Source organism: Oryzias latipes, chromosome 2 (assembly GCF_053564925.1).
Source record: "Oryzias latipes strain Hd-rR chromosome 2, Olatipes_Hd-rR_3.1".
Taxonomy (NCBI): domain Eukaryota; kingdom Metazoa; phylum Chordata; class Actinopteri; order Beloniformes; family Adrianichthyidae; genus Oryzias; species Oryzias latipes.
In genome coordinates, this window is record NC_136238.1 from 4,320,081 (window position 1) to 4,339,136 (window position 19,056).

The window sequence follows — 19,056 nt, forward strand, 5'->3', positions numbered from 1 at the left end:
AAGTCCCAGCAGAACTTTAGTCATCAACAAGTTTAGGAAAACGTCTCTGCTGCAGAACACAGGAGAACCAAACCAACTCATGTGTCTGTGTGGGACTGGAAGTTCAGAAAAGTCCTCATGGCTTTGAGATGCTTTTTGGGAACAAACAGATCCCAGAGTGGAAAGCCCACACCATGACAGCGCCGCCTCCTTTAAGGCTGGAAGCTACATCTCCAAAATGCACTTTGGTGGCTGTTTTGGAGCAGATGAGAACTTTGTCAAACGCTAAAAACGTCTGCAGCTAGAAAAGTACAACTCTGTTGGACAACGTGCTTTTATTTTGAAAATTACAATGACTTGGTTTCATTTAAAGTAGATTTATACATGTGTGTATTTGTTATTTACAATGATGTTCTTATTGCAAACCTGAAAGTGAATCCTTGGAAAATGACATCATGTGAAATAAAGTTTGAGAGGAAAAAAAGCCTGAATGTGTCACATAAAAATAAATAAATAAAATAAAAATAAATATGTAATTAAATAATAAACACAGAATGCTGTCGGCGAGATGTTTGTGTGCATTCATACATGCCAACATATCCCAGAATTCCCTGGTTTCAGCGCCTTCATGTTTTAAAAACAACTTTATTCCACAAAAAAGGAAATAAATACAGTTGAAAACATACTTTCAATTTTCATTGATTGATGAATATTTGTAGCCTAATACCTTCTTTTTGTTGTCTTTTTGAAAACCTTTTTACTGCTTAACTTCATGCAGCTAAACTGTTAAAGTCCATCAATCATTCATCTTCTTTTGACATTTAACCCTTGCTATCCCAGGATTTATGCTTTAGCTCCTCAGATTTAAAGTTTGTGGAAACAAAACATTTAAAATAGTTTCATTGAGTTGATCTGATAGAGTAAATCCTTTGATATTTGTACATTTTCAAACAGAACATCCTGTGGAAATGTTCTTTCACATTTTCCTGACATTGTAAAAATGTCGTGTTCTGGGTAAATCAGTGTTTTCTCTGATAACGGTAGTTTACTGCCACTGTTCAACCTTTATTGTTAGAACATTGATCACAAACAAGCAAAGAGGAAATCTGAGGGTTATTGGGACTTGAGGCATGGATTCAAACATTCTGTGGAGTTTCCCACTAACCAGAAAAATGGCCTTGTAGGTAAACATTTATCATCTGTTTGTCTTTTCTCTGAATGAACGCTGACTTTAACAGGTGGGAGGAGCTTGGCTTGTGGTCAATTTCCCCTCCAGGATCTTGGTCTGGCTGGTATTTTAAGGGTGAAGATCAGTCTGGTGGTCTTCCTGAAGCAGGGATAGAACAAGGCATAGATGAGGGGATTCATGCAGGAGTTCAGCAGCATGACCCAAGATAAGATGGCATAATACCACGGCTTTGTGGGGGGGTCTTGGCCTGCCAGGGAAGGGTAGTAGTACGGGCAGAAGCACATGAGAAACACTGCCATCACCATGCCCAGGGTCCGGGCTGCTTTCCACTCCGACCTCTTCACCGTGGGAACAGAAGGGACCGTCTGCAGGCGCCAGACCTGAGACACGGCCGCCACCAACACCCGGGCGTACAGCACCAGCATGACAGAGCAGGGGCCGACTAACCAGAGGAACAGGTGGACACTTCCTGATGTGTGGCTGATGACCACCACGCACTCGCCGTGGCAGCTGTGGACCCTGTGCGGCCGCTGTCCCATCAGAATGCAGCCGTTGTAGAGGGCGGAGCAGCCCCAGCACAGGCAGATCAGGAACACCACCGGGTCAGGGTGACCCTGCTGGGGTACAGCAGCGACTGGCAGATGGCCAGGTACCGGGGGACGGACATGAGCACCATGTGGCCCAGGGAGCCGGACAGCAGGCAGTAGGAGAGGAAAGGCGACAGGGCGCACATGAGCCGGCCCAGCAGCCAGCACGTCTCCAGGTAGCGCACCCCCTCCATGGGCATCACCAGCAGCCCCCCCCACCAGGTCTGACCCGGCCAGGGACAGCAGCAGGGCGTTGGTGGGGGTGTGCAGCTGCCTGAAGTGAGCGACCTTGGGAGCATTTCGGGCAGGCAACTCAGGCAGGCTTTTACTTAGGCCACTCCCCTAGGGCGGGTCAGTTAATCAACTCACCTGTGCAGCATCCTATTTAAGTCCAGGTGTGTAAGTTGTTCATCCTTCTTTATTGCAGCACTGCTTTCTTCAACACCAGGGGGGTATTCCAGGAAGCATGTTTAAACTACCCTGACTTTAAGCCTGAACTCTGGCTGAAATCCACCTGAACTTGCTTACTCGGGTTATGTCGGTTCCAAAAGACCGGATATGAGCTCCACTTGGTAACCCTGGGTTAATGGGCGTGCACGGCAGGTACATAAAGAAATTCTCAATGGATCGCCGATTTCTGGAGTCACCATGGAAACGCGTGTGAAAAAAAAGAGTTCCTGCGTGTAGAAAAACAGACAAAGTAAACGCACAAGTTTCTGATCTTATTTCCATTTTCCTTGTGACGCACATACATATATAACTTATCCAATTTTGCCAACAAATGAATTACTTCTATTGGTTACAAAAAATTGAGTTAAATTTATTCAACCTAATTTCTTACATCTAAAACTCAATAATTGTTTATACAACTCTAATTTACGTATTTAACTAAATGTCATATTACTCCAATTCAATTGATATTTTTTTCCATCTTAACTAATTATATTTCTTGAACTCTCAAATGCCTAAGTTTGAGCCGGCAGATATACTCATTTTTATAACAATAAAAAAGACGGGGGGAATAATGCACGGAGTGCAAAAATTCGTTAAAGAATTTACCATGATTATGTTTCCAATGCTAAATCGTAGGGGTGCTATATAAACTCATCATCCTCTCCTTCACTCTCACTCATGGTGCATAGACGTAAGCTCAGTACGGCTAAATAACTTGGCGAAGCATGGCAAAACACAGTAAAACAGCTAAACAACTAAACACATTTGGTCAAAATCCCACACTTAAACCCAAATCCGTCCACACAGGCAAAGGGAAAGATATCCCACAATCCTTTGCGTTGCCGATCTAACAGCAGCACCAAAGTTACACCTACTTAATTGAATTACTTTGAATGAAAGTAAAATAACTGTCTTAAAACTACGTGTAATTTTTAACTGACTTACAAAAAAATGATTTATTTTAACTGAAACAAATAATGAAGTTAGATCAAAGTAAATAAAGTAAAAAAAAAAGTATTATCTGAGCTTCTTCATCCACTAAATCATCTTCAAATGGACACGCCATGCTGCTTCCCCTCTCTGAAAACAAACTAACATTCAACTATACCTGTTCCCGACCAGGTTATGTTCAGAGCATGAGTTGCTATGGCAACTTGACATACCCTGAAACATACCTCCATTTCTGGAACTGAAAGCTGAGGTTATCAAATTCCTTAGCCTCAAACTTACCGTGAGAGCTAGCAGAACCTGCTTTCTGGAATACCCCCCGGTCTGGTTTCCGCTGTGTGGGCTGTCATTCGGTGCTGGCTTTGTTGTGGTGGCTCTTTGTTTGGTTTCTTTTCTGTTGAAGCTTTGCACATTTACTAGTTTAACCTGCATTTGGATTTGTCAGTTATAGGCTTGTCTCTTCTGTGAGCGTAACAAAGTGGCATTTGTTACTGGTGTGTGTCAACTTGTGTCCACTCAATTTTACCTGTTTTTTCTGCTCCCCTGCTTCCTCACCAGGGCATGTTTGGACAAATGTTTGTTAAGATGCTTGGCAGCCATTTTGAATGTTCAGCTGAAACCATTTTGAAAGGGGTGTTCAGCTGTTAACCCTGCATCCCTTCGGTAATGGTTTGATCCAATTGGGGCAAGGCTATATAAGCAGAGGTGTTTGCTCAGTAGGGGGAGTTGTTATTGAGAACACATTGGACTGTGAAAATACACAAGTAGATGAATACATAAATGAAACAAAACTGTTGGCTCCAAACAACCAAGACCCAGATTGGTCACTGTAGCACGGCCGCTTCTGCTCTTCCTTCACAGTGTGATTAAAAACATAAATAAATAAATAAATAAAAAAGTTGAGTCAGCCCTAAGGTGGCCTCTCACACGTTTTTAGGTTTGACGCGATTGTGTGAGAACTGTGGACGCCTCTGTTCCTCCATTTTGTGTGTGTGTGTGGGGGGGGGGGTCATCAGCATCTTCTTCCTTGTGATCCATCCAGTTTTTGTTTTGCCCTTTGGCTGATCTTGCCATCTCTATGATTTATTCCACCAGACGCAGTGCATGGCTGGGGAAGGCTGATTTTGCTGATGCTCCCTTTGTTCTATCTCTCCATTCCTCCCGGTGGCGTCTTCTGGCTTAGGTGGGTTTTGAAGTGTTATGTGTCAGTTTCCTTCGGCTGTTGTGTATGTCATGTTTTTGACTTCAATTTTCAGAAGCCCTGTGCTGGACTTAGTGTAATTCTTGGGCCCCCTTTGTTTTGCATTTTTTTAAAATGTTTCTCTTCTATTTTCGTCGTCACCAGTCTTTTGCGACTCCGTGGTTGCAACTCATTTTTTTGGATCTCGGTTTCTGCTTTATTTAAGGAAGGCGTATGGTTCTCTGCCCGTCTGGATTTATTTCTGCATGAATCTCTGGTTTGTGATGCCTGCCTGTCTGTGATCTCTCGCCTTTGTGCGGCACGTAATTTATCCCATCTTTGGAGGTAAGATATGAATCGGTCGCTACTGGGCCACCCGTATTTTGCTGTGTTCTTCCTTCCCCACTGTCATCCGTTCATCTTGTTTTCTCGTTCTGGGTAGTTCCTTCCTGGGCCCCCGTGTTCCCGTTGTTCTGGATTTTTCTGTTGTGCTTTTCTGGTCTCTAATTCTCTGTGCTTAGCGTGGTTTTGTTATTACGATGTTTGTTTCAGGTCTTCAGTCTCCCTCCACTTGTTTTTGTGGCTCCGCCCTCCTTTGGTGTGGGGGAGAGAAAAAATGTATGAAGACTTGTTTATGAATGTCCTTGCCAGAAGTTTTTTAGTCACTAACCCAAATGTACAGCTATAATGGTCCATTAACGGCTCATGTGGTTCTGAAAGAATTCAGCCGTTTAGATTATTACAAAGGTTATTTTAATAGTGTGATGATAAATGGTAATGTGCCATCATTTAACATGGTTTAGTGTTTAAATAACTTATATTACGAGCTAAATTCCTGGCTGTAGAATTTTTCACTGATGCTCTCTAGCTTCAGTTTCAAGAGTAAAAACTTTTTGTTGCAAACCAATCCTCAGTCTGCCCTGCTTTTAAGCATATGACACTCTACTAAGAGTATCTCCTTTTGAGACTTATTGTTATCCACCTCTAAATGCATGAGGTTCAGCCATTTTAAATACTATCAGACCCTATGATCTCTCTTCAATCTCAAAATTTCTTCATTATGGTTTCCAGGCACCCTTTTGCCATTAACTTTATGTTATACGTGCCTTTGTTGTCCACCTATTGTGAACCAATGATGTCAAGTATGTAACCTCAAATCTAGCCGAGCCGCTGTCCATGCTACGTGGGATGGCGACCTTCCTCATCTACGTAATCTCCTTGGACCTTGGTTATCCTTCTATTCGCCTGCTCTTCTGTGGCCTTCCTAAGGTGCGTCCCTCCGGAAATGAATAAGGTTACTTCTCTCTTACTATTGGTGCATATATAAAAATACATTTTGGTGATATATTACGTGCAGGTTCCATATAGACTGTCTTTCTTGTTGGAATCTGTGCTAATGGCTTTCTATGGTACTATGAATACACAGATAGAACCTTCTCTTTAAACTCACTACTTGATATCTCTTTCTCAGAGTTGTTCTTAAAAGGACTTTATTCCCTTTCATCTTAAGCTTTCTAAACTAATCAGGTCTATATTATTTATGTATTCATTGCCAAGACTGCTTTGTCTATCTATGCATCGCTTCCTGAGCCTGTGACCCATACTCCCCGGTCAGCAATTCAGTTTCTGGAGGATGATTTCAAGGCCTCGACGAAGTCGGATGGTTTCCTAGTTCCAAAGTCTCTGCTCGTCCTGCAGCCTCCCTGCAGATTGTTGCCCCTTCACCTTGATCTGGATATGCAACGACGACTGGATTCCACGCACCTACTCTGCACTGAAGTGATGGGGTGGTAAACCTCTTCAGAGTTTCAATGAGTTATCTTACTTGAATCAACTGATATGTTAGTATCAGAATGGCATACAAAATCTCAGATTAGATTTTATTGAAAACTATTTGCCAGGTGGAAGCCTCAAAATTAGGACGTTCTAAGCTGTGTTACGATATGCTTGTAGCCCGAAATTCAAGGTTACTTAGGCTCGTATCTTATGAGCCGGATGGAAGCATCAAAAATTATAGCGTTAAGCTTGTTCATAGTTTTCAGATGGAAGCTTTTAAATTATGGATATCACTTAAGCTTTATAATATTATTCCAGTGGAAGCTTCAGACTTGTATGTTAAGTTGTGCCGTCTACTTGCCGCTATACTGGAAATGGAGTGGCCCAACGGTCTTTGGTGCCGGGTCACATATAGCAGGCTCAATAAATAGTATGTTCCCTTCTTGGCATTCTACTCGAACGGGAGCGGCCCAATGGTCAATGGTACCGGGTCACACATGGCAGACTCAATAAATAGTATGTTCCCTTCGTGGCGCTGTACTCGAACGGGAGCGGCCCAACGGTCAATGGTGCTGGGTCACACATAGCAGATCCACTAGATGGCGTGTTCCCTTCTTGGCGCCGTACTAGAATGGGAGCGGCCCAACGGTCAAAGGTGCCGGGTCACACATAGCAGACCCACTAGATAGTGTGTTCCCTTCTTGGCGCCGTACTAGAATGGGAGCGGCCCAACGGTCAAAGGTGCCGGGTCACACATAGCAGATCCACTAGATGGCGTGTTCCCTTCTTGGCGCCGTACTAGAATGGGAGCGGCCCAACGGTCAAAGGTGCCGGGTCACACATAGCAGATCCACTAGATAGTGTGTTCCCTTCTTGGCGCTGTACTCGAATGGGAGCGGCCCAATGGTCAAAGGTGCTGGGCCACACATAGCAGTCATACTTGTAAGTCTGAATATGGAATGCCTCTGAAACACACTTTATCTGATTACATACTGATGTACATTTAATTTCTTTCCAACCTTGATCAAATTGGTGTTGGGGGTAGTTATTACCCAAAAGCTTATGGAAATTTGTCTCTTGGAATTGCACGGAGTTTTATGCCAAACTAAAGGAAAGTGAAATGCAAAGTTAAAGGAAAGTGAAATGCTAGTAAAAGGAAAGTGAAATGCTAACTTGAAGGAATGCAAAATGCTAACTTGGAGGAATGCAAAATGCTTACTCGAAGGAAAGTGAATGTCAAAGAATGTGAAAGCAACAAAGTATGTGAAAGCAAACTAAAAGATTGTGAAAAATGAATATTATTACTACTGCATTAGTTGTCTGACTGAAGTGAGCGACCTTGGGAGCATTTCGGGCAGGCAACTCAAGCAGGCTTTTATTTAGGCCACTCCCCTAGGGCGGGTCAGTTAATCATCTCACCTGTGCAGCATCCTACTTAAGTCCAGGTGTGTAAGTTGTTCATCCTTCTTTACTGCAGCACTGAGTTCTTTGCCCCACCCTCCTCCCTGGCTTCCACCTGTGAGCTCCGTTAGGGGTAGTTATTACCCAAAAGTTTATGGAAATTTGTCTCTTGGAATTGCACAGAGTTTTATGCCAAACTAAAGGAAAGTGAAATGCAAAGTTAAAGAAAAAGTGAAATGCAAAGTTAAAGGAAAGTGAAATGCAAGTAAAAGGAAAGTGAAATGCTAACTTTGAGGAATGCGAAATGCTAACTTGGAGGAATGCGAAATGCTAACTTGGAGGAATGCGAAATGCTAACTTAAAGGAAAGTGAATGTGAAAGCAACAAAGTATGTGAAAGCAAACTAAAAGATGTGAAAAATAAATGATTACTACTGCATGAGTTGTCTGACTGAAATGACAGTATTTCTAATGTTGAAAGTAAGCCTAGTCTGAGTAGTAAATCCAGCGGAACATCATCTTCAAGAATTAAAGCTCAAGCAGACAAAGCTGCATTGTTTGCTTGTATGGCTGCACTAAAACAAAGACACGCTCTGGAGGAACAAGAACTGCAAAGAGGAAAAAGGAAGAATTTGCTTCTCCATTATGTTAATTATGCGTTCATTTGGTGAGTTCCCACTCTGTTCTTGTTGGTTATTGCTGGAATGATGGTAGCTAATTGCCTTGTGTGATCACTTAAAACTAGAACTGATGATTGAGTTTGTTAGACCGTTTTCTGCTTAATCTCCGGTTGTAGACCTGTGCTGTGTTGATACTTGACAGCGGTCTCCATTTGTTTGGTTTCCTTTGGTATTGCATCCATAGGAGTCGGTTGTTGTCCCTTTCAAGAGTGTTTTAGTCTCCATTTGATGCCTTTGCTTCTCAAAGTAAGAATTCATTCCATCGGCTTCATTTTCATACTCTTCATCTGCAGCTCGCAGTACAGCAAGCTTAGCTGTATAAGCTGCTAGTTAAGCTTCCAAGTTCAGCACTTGTGCAACAGCAGCTTTCAACATCACTACCACCATGAACTATTCCCGTATTCAAAGGGGATCCTCTGGAATATAGAAGTTTTATCAAGGCTTTTGAGCAAAGAGTGGAAGCAAAAACAGGAAAAGCAGATGCTTACTATTTGGAACAGTTTACAAGGGGACAAGCACAAGAACTGGTGCGTAGCTAACACATGACTCCTGAACATGGCTATGCAATGGCCAAGGATTCAATTCAATTCAATTTTATTTGTATAGCCCAAAATCACAACAACAGTCGTCTCGATGGGCTTCGAAGTAAAACATGAACTCAAAAGGATCACGAATACAAAGAGTTCAATAGGAAAATACTAAAATGAACTAACAAACTGACTGAGCTATACTGGCATCCCTGCCCTTAGACCCCCCCCTTCGCGGTAAGGAAAGGATCTTCAGTACCACTTTGGAAATCCTTATAAAATAACAGCTTACAATGAAAAGGCGTTGGCTTGGCAAACAATAAAGGCTGAAGAAGTTAAAGCTCTAAAAGCATATTCTTTATTCCTGCGTTCTTGTCTTAATGTTATGACGGAGCTTCAGCAAATGAAAGAACTTGACATGTATGCAAACATGAGAGCTATAATCTCAAAGTTGCCATGTAAAATGAGAACATTGGAGAGTTACGGCACATGAAGTTATGGAAAGAACCAACAACAGTGTCATGTCAGAACTTCGGAAGTAACTCGCTACAAGAAAAGGTGCTTGAAATAGGTTTATTTTACCAGAGAAGAATAAAGTAACTAGTTGAATGTGATAATCAGTTCATTTGTGGAGTGATCCTGAAGACCTTAGGACTGATGTCGCTGAGGACGGCGGAGCCAGAGAGAGGAGACGTGAGGACGCGTCGGACCGTGGAGCCAGAGGGAGCGAAGCATGGACGCTGAGGACAGCGGGACCGGCTTGAGGCGAGGCGTGGACGCAGAGGACGGCGTAATCAGCGTGGAGCGAGGAACCAGCTTGACCAATGGATGAAACCTGAAGGCGAGTACAGGACGAGGTAAGTAACATAAACTAGATTTGTTTATTTAGATTAGATTTGTTTATTAATCCCACGAATGGGAAATTTCCTTGTCACAGTAGCATGGAGTTTGGCACAAGCATGTACAGACAGTAATGACAAGTTAGACAGACACACATTTGAAAGAATATATACAAAAGTAAGAGCGTTCTGATAAATAAACAGGGAAAGAGATGTGCAGGTATATAGAGGTCATCTGTATATACAGTTTTGTACAGTGAATAAAAAACAAAAACTATGAAAACTATTTACTTAGGCTGGTGTTGAACAGCCTGATAGCAGCTGGGATGAAGGACCTACGATAGCGTTCCTTCTTGCATGGTGGGTGCAGCAGTCTGCCACTGAAGGAGCTGCTGAGGTCTGAAACAGTCTGGTACAGTGGGTGAGAGGGGTTGTCCATGATTGATGTCAGCTTGGCTAACATCCTCCTCTCACCCACCTCCTCGATGGAGTCCAGGGAGCAGTCCAGGACAGAGCCGGCCCGTCTGACCAGCTTGTTCAGTCTCTTCCTGTCTCTCTCTGAGCTTCCACTGCTCCAGCAGACCACTGCATAAAAGATGGCTGAAGCCACCACAGAGTCATAAAAAGTTCTTAGCAGTGTCCTGCACACCCCAAAGGACCTCAGTCATCTGAGCAGGTGGAGACGACTTTGGCCCTTCTTGTACAGGGCATTTGTGTTGTGTGTCCAGTCCAGTTTATTGTTTAGGTGAACACCCAGGTATTTATAGTCCTCCACGACCTCGATGTCCAAGCCCTGGATGTTCACCGGTGCAGTCAGATGTGATTTCCTGCTGAAGTCGATCACCACCTCCTTCGTCTTGCTGGCGTTGATGTGCAGGTGGTTCAGAGCACACCAGTCCACAAAGTTGGTGATGACCTCCAGGTACTCCAGATCGTTTCCCTGAGATATCCGCCCGACAATGGCTGTATCATCAGAGAACTTTTGGAGGTGGCAGCTGTCAGTGTTGTGTGTGAAGTCCAATTAATATTAACTAGAGCAAAGACTAAAAGGCCAGGCATAAGCACCGGAGTGAGTATAACGAACTGGCATTGAATTCTGGTGAGAAGTTCCCATATGAAGGCCGGCAGGGTGATGAGGAGATGAAGGTCAGCTGGTTCCAATCAGAAGAGCAGGAGTGCTTTGGGAGGGGGACGTGAACTGACAGGCCCCGTGACAAACAGAGCTCATTTCATTGATCTTGTCGCTTTCATTGAACGACATGTAAAAATTCTTTCTTTTCCTCTATTCGACAACATACAAGATCCTTTATCAAACATTAGTCATGCAAAATCCTTTATAAGACCCAAGTCACTTCCTAAGTTTGGATTCAAAGGAAACACTGTTGCCACTACAGTAACATCAGATGTATTTAAAAAACCCAGCAACAACAAAGAGTTTCCTAACTGTGTTTTTGTGCAAAAGGCCATCTATTGGAAAACTGCAAAGCCTTTACAATAATGAAACATAAAGACAAGATTCACTGGCTTAAAGAAAGATAATTATGTTTTGCATGTTTAAGCACTGGTCACGTGAGTCGCATCTGTGAGCAGCGGCGAAAATGTGAGGCCTGTAGTCAAACACCCTACTGTGCTCCACATGAAAAGACAGCCCCTTGCTGAGAAGATGGAGACGTTCTGCAATTTCTATGGTGGCCAGGTGGAGATTTTGCTAAAGAGCCTGAGGAGTATAGGATGACTGTGCATCTGTTTGGTGCTGTTTTATCACCAAGCTGTGCAAGCTTCGCTCTCCAGAAAACAGCAGATGAGAACAAATATGAATTCAAATCAGAGGTTTGTCAAAAGAGTCAAGAAAAAACTTCTATGTTGATGAATGCTTGAAGAGCTCGCCCACGGAGGAGACGGCAGTAAAAATGATGAAAGATTTCATTTTTCTGTGCGCCAAAGGAGGGTTCATTTTGGAGAAATGGATCAGTAACAGTTGAGCTGTTTTGGAAGCTATCACTTCTAGTCAAGGAGCCAAGGACCTGAAGAAGCTGGATTTAGGTCGTGATAAACTTCCAGTAGAAAGGGCTTTGGGACTGCAATGGTGTGCAGAGACTGATGTGTTTATGTTTAAAATGGAGATAAAAGAAAAGCCCCTCACCAGACGTGGTGTTTTGTCAGTCACCTGCTCGATCTACGACCCTTTAGGTTTTCTTGCACCAGTCACATTGTGTGCCAAGATGATTCAACAGCAGTTATGCAGAAGAAAATGTGGATGGGATGACTCTTTACCACAAGACCTTCGGTCCCATTGGAAAAAATGGCTTGAAGAATTAGCTCTACTGTCCACATTGGAAGTGAGAAGGTGCATCAAGCCAGTGGGATTTGGAAAAATCAAATGTGCACAATTGCACCATTTTGCAGATGGCAGTGAATGTGGATATGGGACAGTAACCTACATCAGACTGGTAAACCAGAATGATCACATTCACGTAGCCATTTTGCTTGGCAAAGCCAGAGTAACATCTTTCAAATCAAATCCAACAACCTTTATTTATATAGCACTTTTTCAACAACATATGTCACTCAAAGTGCTGTGCATAAAATACAATAAAATTTAAAAACAAGATGACAAGACAAACCGTGCGACAACCCCCCCCCCCCCCCCCCCCCCCCCCCGCAAAAACACCCACACACACACCCACACACACACACACATCAAAAAATAAATAATAAATAAAAAAGTGATAAAATGATAGAATGTAGAGACCAGGCTTTGTCCTGAAGTGGGGAAACGATATTTTGGGGACATGTCCACATCAGCGACCCCCCAACCCAAGTTCACGGAGAACACTACTACAGGACCCCCCCAGATCTGATCAAAAGAGTCAGACCCAGGAGATCCCACTGCAGCGACCCCCGCTCACTGAGAAGGGTCAGTCACTGATGTGGAGGATCCCTCAGAGGAAAACACTGCAGTGTACTAAAATGTAAAAGGAATAAAATTAAAATATATATAAAACATGGACAAAAAACAAATAATTACATTAACCTTAATAGGCATATGAAATAGTAAGAGCGACTTAAAAATTAATAGAATAAATAAATAAATTAATGTATTTACATACACATATAAAACTAGTTAAAAGAAAAATAAATAAATAATTAAAAAAAGAAAAGAAAAAGAAAAAAAGAAGAAAAAAAAAGTCTTAAGCCTTCCTTTAAAAACATGAACAGTCTTTGCGCCCCTGAGGCTCTCTGGGAGGCTGTTCCACAGGCGAGAAAACTGAATGAGGCCTCGCCGTATGTTTTTGTTCTAACTTTTGGAATAACCAAAAGGCCTGAATCAGAGGACCTCGGGGTCCGCTAGGGCTCATACTTTAAAATCATGTCAGATAAATATGAAGGCCCGAGACCATAAAAACATTTGTAAACCAATAAAAGAACTTTAAAATCAATTCTGAATTGCACAGGGAGCCAATGCAGCGATCTTAAAACTGGTGTAATGTGTTCCCGCCCTCTGGTCCTCGTCAGAACGTGTGCTGCTGAATTTTGCAGCAGTTGAAGATTTGCTATTCTTGTTCTGGGAAGACCAGAGAGAGCAAGGCATTACAATAATCTAATCTGCTGGTAATAAAAGCATGCATTAGCACCTCTGTGCTGGCAAGAGAGAGAAATGGCCGGCAAAACTCTCACGTACAGCATCTGAGGCTGCTATGGAGGACCTTTGAGAGTCTCTTATAGTTAAACTGTCTATTGTTTTAAAGAGAACTCTAGGATCGTTTTTGTTTTGTAAAATTAAGTTTGAGAAGTGGAGGGTTCTGGCTTTTTTTATTGCATGACTGGACATCATTTGCTGTTCTTTAAAAATTTTGCGATGTACAGTTAACTTGGTTTTTCTCCACTTCCTCTCCGCTCTCCTGCATTCACGTTTCAAGGCTCTGATTGGTTCGTTCTTCCACGATTTTGTATTTGTAAATTGGTTTAAATACATAGAGTTTTTATCAATGTTTTAGTTTTAAGTGGAGCTACAGCATCAATGGCTGACTGTAGTTTGTTGTTAAAATGTCCAACCATAAAATCACATGATGCAGGTAAAATATGAGCGGGAGTTTGATGTAAAATATTGTTAAAATTTGCAGCCACATCAGGAGTTATGTATCGTTTCCTCACAGTTCTCGCTGGAGCTTCCTGTCGAGTAAAACTGGTGATATTAAAAAAATATACAATAGTGATCTGACACAGCCATGTCAACAACAGAGGACACACTGCAGGACAGCCCATAGGTTATCACCAAGTCTAGAGTGCGCCCCGTGCCGTGAGTAGGCTGTGTGACATGCTGTGTGAAATCCATACAATGCAAGAGGTTGAGAAACTCCTTTGCATGAGCATCACTATCTTTATCAACATGTAGGTTAAAATCACCAGTTATTAAAACTCTACTATATTTGGAGTGTATTACTGATAAAAATTCAGAAAATTCTTAAATTAAACAGGAGGGAGGCTTTAAAACCTATACCATTTCCCAGATTAGAACTAACTGCAGCTGTTCTTGCTGTTAGACTTGATGCAATGCTAAAAACAGAACTACAGATCTCACTGGAAAGTTCTGTATTTTGGACTGACAGTACTTCCCTGTTGAAGTACATTCACAATGAAAACAAGCGCTTTCACACGTTCGTAGCCAACAAAATCTCTGCTATAAGAGAATCATCTGAACCCTCACAATGGAGACATGTTTGCTCCAAAGATAATCCAGCTGACAAAGCCTCAAGAGAACTGAAGGCTTCAAGCTTCCTAAAGGACAGCGTATGGCTTAAAGGACCTGAATTTCTTTGGAAACATGAATGTGAAGAGCCAACATCATTCATGGAGTTTTCAGTTGATCCTGATGACAACGAGGTCAGAAAAGAAGAAGCTGTAAATGCAATCAGTGGCTGTGATGCTTCAAACCCTACAGAGAAGTTGATTGCATATTTCTCAGACTGGAGCAAGTTAACGACTGCGGTTTCCTGGATCCTTAGACTGAAATCCATACTATTGGAAAAGGGTCGACAGAGAAAGCAGTTGAAAACTGTACAGGACAGGATAGTCAGGAGTTTCTGTTTCAGTGTCAGTAGATGACAGATGAGGGGGGGTCATGCACGTCTGGAAGGAGGAGAACAGAAAGCAGAAGGTCACATGACCTTCACTGACATCAACTATCTGTCAATCTGACAGCTTGAAGCTCCGCCCCTCCTCCCCGTGACTAGCAGGTTTCTGATTGAGGCTGCTCCAGCTGCTGCCCCGCCCACCTGTGCTGCCCCGCCTCCATCCAGGTGGACTCTTCCTGGTTGTGAGTCAGTGATCAGTGCTGCAGCTGCGTTGACACGGTGAGGGACACTCTTCTTCCTCTTCATCTCTTTGCAGAAACTGAAGTGAGTTTGTTTCTGGAACTTTGTCTTCACTAACTTGACTGTTTGTTTCTGAATGTTTGGAGAAGATCTTCTTCTTTCTCTGCAAACTCTCCTCCCTCTGCTGTTTCCAAAGCTTCATCATTGTTGGATCAACAACATGGAGGACTCTTCTTCATCACCTCAACAACAATCAGCTGATGCTTGTTGGCTTTTTTCATTTCTGACTCCAAACCTTCCTGTTCTCCTCCATCCAGTCTGTGGGAGAACTCCTTCCTAAAGTAATAGATTACACTTCCAGGTAACAGAGTCCTATTTCCTCCTTCCATGTTCAGGAACTCTGGGATTCCATCAGACCAACAAGCTAGAATAGAAATGTTTGGAGCAGAGAGACCATGAGGCCTTAGTGGATGAAAACAAAGATTTTTCTGCTTTTCTTCAACTATCAATTCTATTTTTCAGATCATCTTCAATGATTTTGCTGTTAGTCTTCATAGACTCTAAACTTTAGTTGTTGTCTTCCTCATGGTGTGTTTTTGTACAGAGTTGTCTGTCTGTTTGTTCAAGTTAAGTCATTTCAACTCAGGACTCATGTTACAGTTTTCAGAGAGTAATCCTGTAAGGTAATGGATTACTTTAGAACAAGTAACCTGTAATTCTTTCCAGTTCAGAGGTTCAACAGTGGAATCAAATTCTCTGTTGGAGCTTTGAGAGGAAGAATTCATGTCTTTCTTTCTTTTCTCCTCATTCTTTGATTTCTGTCTGTTCTTCTTGATGCTTCATGTTTCCTGAAGTGGAGAAACAGGAAGTTTGTCGTTTCTGTGTCAAAGTGACTGAATGGAAATGTTGCTGCTGCAGCTCCATGTCTCCACCTGCTGGAGGGAGAGCAGAAGTGCAGCAGCTGATGGCAGCTTCCTCTGATGAGGAGGGTTCCCCCTGCAGGGGAAGAGTGTGTGTGAGCTGATGTGGATCCAGTGAATCCAGCAGCATGGATCAGTGGGAGGAGCCACAGGAGGGAGCCCCTCCCTCTAAAAGCAGAGATGGTAACCATGACAACCAGAGCAAAGCTCAGAGGTGAGATGAACATCTCCAACTGTCCATGATCTTCTCCATGTCGGAGCTCAGGACTCACACCAGCAACCTGCAATCTTCACAGGAACCAACCTGGACCTGGACCTGGACCTGAACTTGGATCTGGACCTGGATCCAGCTGGGGTTCAAACAGGAGTGACAGGTCAAAGGGTCAAAATCCGGAATTTAAAGGCATCCATTCAGGAGTAGAACAGTTAGTGTTTGTCAGAGTTAAAGGAGCATGTCAGGACTAAACATTCACACCAGAAACCTTCATTCCTCACAGTAACCAACATGTACTTGGACCTGGGTCTTATTCTGGATCCAGCAGTGTTTCCTACAGGAGTAACGTGTCAAAGGGTGGAAATCCTAACTTCAAGGACATCCATCCAGGACTGAAACAGTAAGTGTTTGTCAGAGTTAAAGGATTCTGGATTCTAGTTCAGATGATCTGTAGTTTTCAGATGAAGGACTTGAGGTCTGGTTCAGTTCTGGATCTCTCTGATCAGACTCACTTGGAGCATCATGTGTGTGATGAGATCTTTTCAGTTGAGTCTTCTGAGAGTCTCTGAGAGACATCAGAGATGTTGGAGAAGAAAACATGTTGACTGCTGACTCTGACTGACAGCAGCTCCAGTCTGATTCCAACCAAATCAGGAGAAAAGTTCCAGTTTTCTCTGCTTTGCTAGATTTTCTTGGTGGAAATGTCTGACTTTGGTTTCATAGTGGGGCTGATTTCTCCAAGTCTGACAAAGTTGACCACACCCACAACGTGAGCGTCCAGCAGGTCACCCACAGACTTTGCTGCTTTGTTCCCATATTTTCATCTGGATTGAGTCTCAAATAAAATAAACGGTTCATGGTTCTCCTCCAATCAATGAACAGCAAGTAGAAAGCGTCACGCGCTGAACTGATGAAAGTTCCACCTTCTTTACGCCAACAGAAACTCTCATCACTGATAGTTCCAGGTTGAACTTCTGACACAATTTCACTTCAAATCTCATGTTAAACTACTTTATTTTTATGTTTTTGCATCCAAAATATGAATATTTCATGACTTTTTCAGAACTTTACAGAAGATTTCTTTGTTCACAAACTTTTCAAGGATCTAGAAATTACATTTTCAGAACTTTTCCAGGTTTTCATGACTGTATGAACCCTGTCTAAAGCTGAACTTCACATTCTATTTCATACAGTGGTATGAGAAAGTTTGGGCCCCCCTGATAATTTTCCAGGTGTTTCTTTATAAATCATTGGTTGTTGGATCATCAATTTCGGTTCAATTTATTGTCTAGCAGATGAACACAATGATATTTGAGAAGTGAAATGAAGTTTATCGTATTTAAAGAAACTGTGCTATAATTACTTCAACAAAAATAGGCAGGTGTGCAAATTTGGGCCCCCCCAACAGAAACATGCCATCAATATTTAGTAGATCCTCCTTTTCCAATCTCTTCCTATAGCTTCCAATCAGGGCCTGGATTCTGGTTGAAGGTATTTTGGACCATTCCTCTTTGAAAACATCTCCAGTTCAGTCAGATTTGATGTCTTCCCAGCACGGACAGCCCGCTTTAAATCACCACAGACTTTCAATCATATTCAGGTCTGGGACTGAGATGGTCATTCCAGAACATTGTTCTTGTTCCTCTGCATGAAGGCCTTTGTAGAATTAGAGCAGTGTTTAGGGTCATTGTATTGTTGAAGGTTCTTCAACTTTGTCACTGATTCTTGAACATTGGTTGGAAGAATCTGCTGATACTGACTGGAATCCATGACCAGAGTTCCAGAAACTTCACTGGCCACACAGCCCCAAAGCATGATGGGACCCCCACCAAATGTGACTGCGGGTAGTCAGTGTTTGTCCTGGAATGCTGTGTTCTTTGTTCAAGCATTCCGCCCCTTGTTCTGTCCAAATGACTCCATTTTAGTTTCTTCAGTCCACAGCACCTTATTCCAGAATGAAGCTTCTTATCCAGATGTGCTTTAGCAAACCTCACATGACTGTGTTTGTGGCATGTGAGCAGAAAAGGCTTCTTCTCTTCCATCCAGCATCTCCTTGTGCAAAGTGCTCTGAATGGTTGAAGGATGCACAGTGGCACCATCTGCAGCCAGATCACGTTGTAGGTCTTTGGAGCTGCTCTGTGGGTGGAGTTTGATGGTTCTCACCATCCTTCAACCTCTGCCTAAACTCTGATGTTGAACAATCTTTGTTTTCAGCTCATCTGACAGCTGTTTTCAGGTTCCCATGTTGACATTCTTCAGAAAAACTTGCTCTAAGCCACCTTAAATCCCTCTTCTCATGATTGGCTTCACATGTGTATGGAGGTCAAGGGTCAATGAGCTCATAAAACTAATTTTGTTCCAATAATTATTGCTAAAGGTAGTCAAATCAATGAAACAGGGGGGGGCATATTTACCCACCTGCCTATTTTTGTTGAAGTAATGATTCCACAGTTTCTTTAAATCCATTAAACTTAATTTTACTTCTCAAACATCACTGTGTTCATCTGCTAGATGATAGATTTAACTGAAATTGATTATCAGAACAACCAATGATTTATGAAGAAACATCTGGAAAATTATCAGGGGGGCCAAACGTTCTCATGACACTGTAAATTTCCATTGCAGTCTAATCAATCTGTTACTTAGAATTTCATTCTTCAACAGTCTCAGTTCAACATTGATGTTCTACTGATCAATATTGTTCTATGAATACAAAGAGTTGATCCACGAGGAGAGAAACTGAGGCTGAAAATGAATGGGTCAATCTGAAGAATGACTTGATGGAAATTGGAGAAAACCAGCAGAATCCTGCTGATCTGAAAGTCTGTCCTTCACAATAAAGGCCCTGGAAATGCCCCCTTCTGTGGTTTCTTTCTCATTCCAATCTCTAATCAGACAGAGACTAAGTCATTGGAGATTTCACTTTGTTGAACTTCATTTCCAGCCTGATGGAATTCAGAGTTTGATGACATGTAGAAATGTCTCCTATCTGAAAGATTTAGGGTTCAGCCTGATACCTTTGAAAACAATCCTGTTTTTCAGAATAAGA

General features: G+C 42.4%; 1 protein-coding gene and 1 pseudogene across 2 annotated transcripts in view; one reads left to right on the top strand and one right to left on the bottom strand.

Annotated features, from left to right (window-relative positions):
- Window positions 1–375: 375 nt before the first annotated feature.
- Window positions 376–10,819, bottom strand: LOC144982253 (trace amine-associated receptor 13c-like; annotated as a pseudogene).
- A 4,101-nt stretch (window positions 10,820–14,920) lies between these two features.
- Window positions 14,921–19,056, top strand: part of LOC144983676 (NACHT, LRR and PYD domains-containing protein 3-like) — a 121,804-nt gene continuing 117,668 nt past the window's right edge. Inside the window, exons 1-3 of one of the 2 annotated variants that reach the window (XM_078930711.1) lie at window positions 14,921–16,007; window positions 16,090–16,218; window positions 16,291–16,407. In XM_078930711.1, coding sequence (XP_078786837.1) covers window positions 15,922–16,007; window positions 16,090–16,218; window positions 16,291–16,407 — 332 coding nt within the window. In that variant the 5' untranslated portion in view covers window positions 14,921–15,921. The remainder of the gene's footprint in view (window positions 16,008–16,089; window positions 16,219–16,290; window positions 16,408–19,056) is intronic. The other variant, XM_078930715.1, reaches the window with a different exon arrangement.